General features: G+C 40.2%; 1 protein-coding gene across 1 annotated transcript; it reads left to right on the forward strand.

Annotated features, from left to right (window-relative positions):
• Window positions 1-1,587: 1,587 nt before the first annotated feature.
• On the forward strand, window positions 1,588-3,710 carry LOC110027239 (putative leucine-rich repeat receptor-like serine/threonine-protein kinase At2g24130). The gene has a single exon (XM_020728616.1). It carries the CDS (start codon window positions 1,782-1,784, stop codon window positions 3,708-3,710), a length of 1,929 nt encoding a protein of 642 aa, XP_020584275.1. The 5' UTR covers window positions 1,588-1,781.
• Window positions 3,711-4,265: the final 555 nt, after the last annotated feature.

Here is a 4,265-nt window from a genome sequence, read left to right on the forward strand (position 1 = left end):
ATAAAAGATATATGATCCTCTTCATTCTCTCCAAAATTAAGTGCCTGCAACCTTGATAGATCATTCAATTTGTTAATTTATCATTGAAAGAAAGGTTCTACTAAAGCTTAACTTGTCTCCAAACCTCTGGGATAGATTCAAACCTTCAAGGGCCCTCAAATCCATAATGGCCACTCATTACAGCATGTTGGTGCTTCATTGACCTACTTGGGCTGCTAATGGCTGAAAGAAACTCAGCTTTGCCTAGGATATAAAAAGTCTTCTCAGTGTTAGCTATCTTAAATTCATTGCTAAAGAAAGACAAACTCACAACGAGCTCCCCTCCTCTCCAGTTCCTCCAAGCTCTCTCCCTAATCAACTTTGATGATACCTACATAGACTATGGATCGATCAATCCATCCAAGCCGCCATAAGATCTCTAACTTTAAGGGAAGTTGTTATAACTTAAGCAAAGTTATGTGGTGTAACAAGTAGCCTGAGGTTAATTCTTCATTTCTGCCTAATAAGGGAAGGACTCTACTTCATATAATTTTTTCTTCTTTTGGAATTCTAATTTCGTTGTGCAGAAAACTCACATATGCCTGAAAGTGGTGGTTTTTTCAAATCTTTCTGTCAGTATTATATGCTCTTCCCAAATTACAAATCATTCATTTAGACTCACTCTATATCATGCTTCAATGAAGGTTGCTTTCTCTGATTATGATGATTGTTATTTGATTAGTATGTCATCTCTTTTTTGTTGTATTCATACTCTTTTGCCAGGTCTACTTTTGAAGTTGGTTGGGACAAGCTGCAGCTCGATTAGGTACAAGTTTTGGAGATTTTCTCTTTTTTGGGTATACTTGTAATCTTTTTGGAGATTTTCTTTGCATGAGTTGTATACTAGGTTGTAGGGATCCTAGAGGTGAGTTATATGTATTTTTTGGATTTTTTTTAGTGGGCTCCTCCTAAATTTTGTAATTTTCAAATGTGAGCAATAAAATTGCCAAAGCTTCCATATATATATATATAGTGTCGCCAATCATGACCTGTTGGTAAAGCAACCTTTTTGTAGGTCGTAAGTCCCCTCAGGTCGCAGATTCTAATCCCCTACTAGCCAGTTTGTTGGTAATGAGGGCGGTCATCGAATAGTTAGACACATAAGGGTGTGTGTGTGTGTGTGTGTGTGTTGGGTACCCCGACCTGTTGTTTGGCATCCACGATATAAAAGCCCTCAGGGCAGGGGTACTCGATTTGTTAAGCACATTAGGGGTGGTTGGAACTCATATAATAACGTTTGGTCATTCCTTTTAAAAAATATATATTATTCCTAATAAATTAATCATAATAAGTACAAATTTATAACAAACTTTTTTTAAAGACAACTAGATTATAAAATATAATAATTCAATGATATCATTAATTATCCCAACAAAATAAATATTAGTGCCAAATACGCATGCTTTCCCCATTCCACCTGCCCCAAGCTTTCCCCCTTTTAAACTGCGCGCAAAAAAGAAAAAAAAAAAAAAAAAAAAAAAAAAAAAAAAAAACGTGCATAAATTTCACTAATGAACCAAAAACGAACAAAAAAAAGACCTACAAGACTTCTCCCACCAACCAAAAAAGAGACCAACGTAGACTCCACCACCAACGCATCTCATCTAAAAAACCAGAGCCGCAAATTAAAATCCTCCCGCCAAATATAACGGCTATTGTCAACACCAATTAGGCAGCTTCACTCCCCTGCTCTCCTCTTAAACCAATCTATTCCTCCTCTCATCCATTCCTCCCTTATCACCATGGCTGCTCATCTCATCACATTCCTTCTCCTAACAACCATCCACCACTCGGCTGGTGACGACCGCTCCTCCCTTCTCTCTTTCCTTGCCGGCCTCACTCCCCACAGCGCCCTCTCCCTCACCAATTGGAAAACTTCTCCTAACGTCTGCAACTGGACCGGCGTCTCTTGCCATCACTTGCCGCCTTCACAACGTGTCGCTGAGCTCGATCTCAGCGGTCGAAACCTCCATGGCAAAATCTCCCCTTTTCTCTCCAATCTCTCCTCCCTCGAAGAACTCGATCTCTCCAATAATTTTCTCACGGGCCCAATTCCCCCTGAACTCGGCTCCCTCTCCGGCCTCAAACAGCTCAGCCTCTACTCCAACCTCTTCTCCGGCACCATACCATTCCAGCTCGGTTTTTTAAACTCGTTAGTTTTTCTTAGCCTCGGTAGCAACCAGTTAACAGGAGAAGTACCATCAACTCTCTTCTGCAACTACTCCAGATCAGCTACAAACCAACTCTCTTTACAAACCATTGATCTTTCAAACAACTTCCTCACCGGCGAGATTCCGCTTCCAAGCAACAGCCTTTGCCTGCTCCACGACCTCCGTTACCTCCTCTTATCGTACAACCAGCTTTCTGGTTCGATCCCACCAACGCTTTCCAACTCCTCTCAACTGGAATGGATCTACCTCGAGTCCAATAATCTCAACGGCGGCTTGCCGCTGAACATCTTTAACAATATGCCTTATCTGCAGTTTCTTTCCCTCTCATTCAACAACCTTTCAACTGATGATCTCAACCCCTTCTTCACTTCTTTGAGCAACTGCTCCGGTTTACAAGAGCTGGGGCTCGACGGAAACGTTTTCCGCGGTGAGCTTCCACCCTCAATCGGTGACCTCTCCGTCAGCCTCTCACAGCTCTACCTCGAGGGGAATCAAATCACCGGACCAATCCATCCTAACATATCAAAACTCGTTAACCTCACATATTTAGACCTATCCAATAACGAATTCAACGGATCAATCTCGCCAGAAATCGGCCGCCTCTGTAGGCTGGAAAGATTCTACCTTTCAAACAATAGACTAACAGGCAAAATCCCCCCATCATTCGGCAAAATTCTTCGGCTTGGCCTCTTAGATGTATCGGGCAACGAACTCTCTGGCTCCATACCAGATGCATTCGCCCATCTCCCACAATTCCGGCGACTACTTCTCAACGGCAACCGGCTCTCCGGCCAAATTCCCCCAAGCCTCGGCAATTGCATCAATCTAGATATACTCGACCTGTCTTACAACCAACTAACCGGTGAAATTCCTCCCGAAATTGCTGGTTTACAGAGCTTGAAGCTATATCTAAACCTATCGAACAACAATTTGCACGGCCATTTGCCATTGGAGATGAGCAAGATGGACATGATTCTAGCTTTGGATCTGTCCTGCAACAATTTATCAGGCATGATACCTTCACAGATTGGAAGCTGCGTGGCGTTGGAATACCTCAATCTATCCAAAAACAGCTTTGGCGGTCATTTTCCGAGTTCTATAGGAGCTTTGCCTAACCTGAAAGTGCTGGACTTGTCATCAAATAAGCTTGTGGGCGCCATGCCAGAGTCTTTAAAAGCTTCTTCTACTCTTCGATACCTCAACGTTTCCTTCAACAACTTCTCCGGCATTATTCCTGGTGATGGAGTGTTCAGATCGCTCAGTGGAAGTTCCTTCTTCGGCAACCCGGGGCTCTGTGGTTACAATATTGATGGAATAACAGAATGCAGAACAGAGACAGATCATCGACTTGGAAGGCTAATTCGAATATCGCTATCTATTTCTGGGACTGCAATTGTTCTTTTGACTTCGTTTTTTATTGCATGTCAAATGATGAGGAGGAGATCAAGTAGCCCAAAGGAAGATATGGACAGCATGGAAGACTTCATTTCCAATCAGTAAGGAACTTACCATTAACTTTTTTTTATTTTTCTTGAGCCAATGCAGAAATTATAATTTTTGTTATTTTTAATGAGATTATATTTTGATATTAAATTTTTTATTTTTATTTTATAAAATGTTCCAATGTAATATTTTCCTAAGAAAATAATTAGATTGTAAATCAGAACATTACTCTGGCATCATAATAAAATTAATTTTACTACACGAAATAGTATGGTGACAACTTCTATAAATGTAATTTTTTTTTGTGCATATTTTTATTATTTTTATATCATGGTATGTCAAATATTTTAATTATGCTTATCTTTTGTTTAAAGATAATATAGAAAATTTAGACATATATATATATATAGTAATTAAAACTAGTCTCATTCCTAAAACAAAATATATTATAATATCTAATTTTTATTTACTAGTTTTTTTTTTTTCGAAAATTATGAACTGCGCATAAATATTTTTGCATACACAGCAGCGACTACCTGCGTCTATCCTACCAACAGCTATTGGAAGCCACCAACGGGTTCGCGGACACAAACCTCATCGGCTCCCGCAGCG

Source organism: Phalaenopsis equestris, unplaced genomic scaffold, assembly GCF_001263595.1.
Source record: "Phalaenopsis equestris unplaced genomic scaffold, ASM126359v1 Scaffold000002, whole genome shotgun sequence".
In the NCBI taxonomy this organism is placed as follows: Eukaryota; Viridiplantae; Streptophyta; class Magnoliopsida; order Asparagales; family Orchidaceae; genus Phalaenopsis; species Phalaenopsis equestris.

Coding starts and splice junctions, on each gene's coding strand:
- LOC110027239 (XM_020728616.1), top strand. CDS start 1,782: ATGGCTGCTCATCTCATCACATTCCTTCTCCTAACAACCATCCACCAC.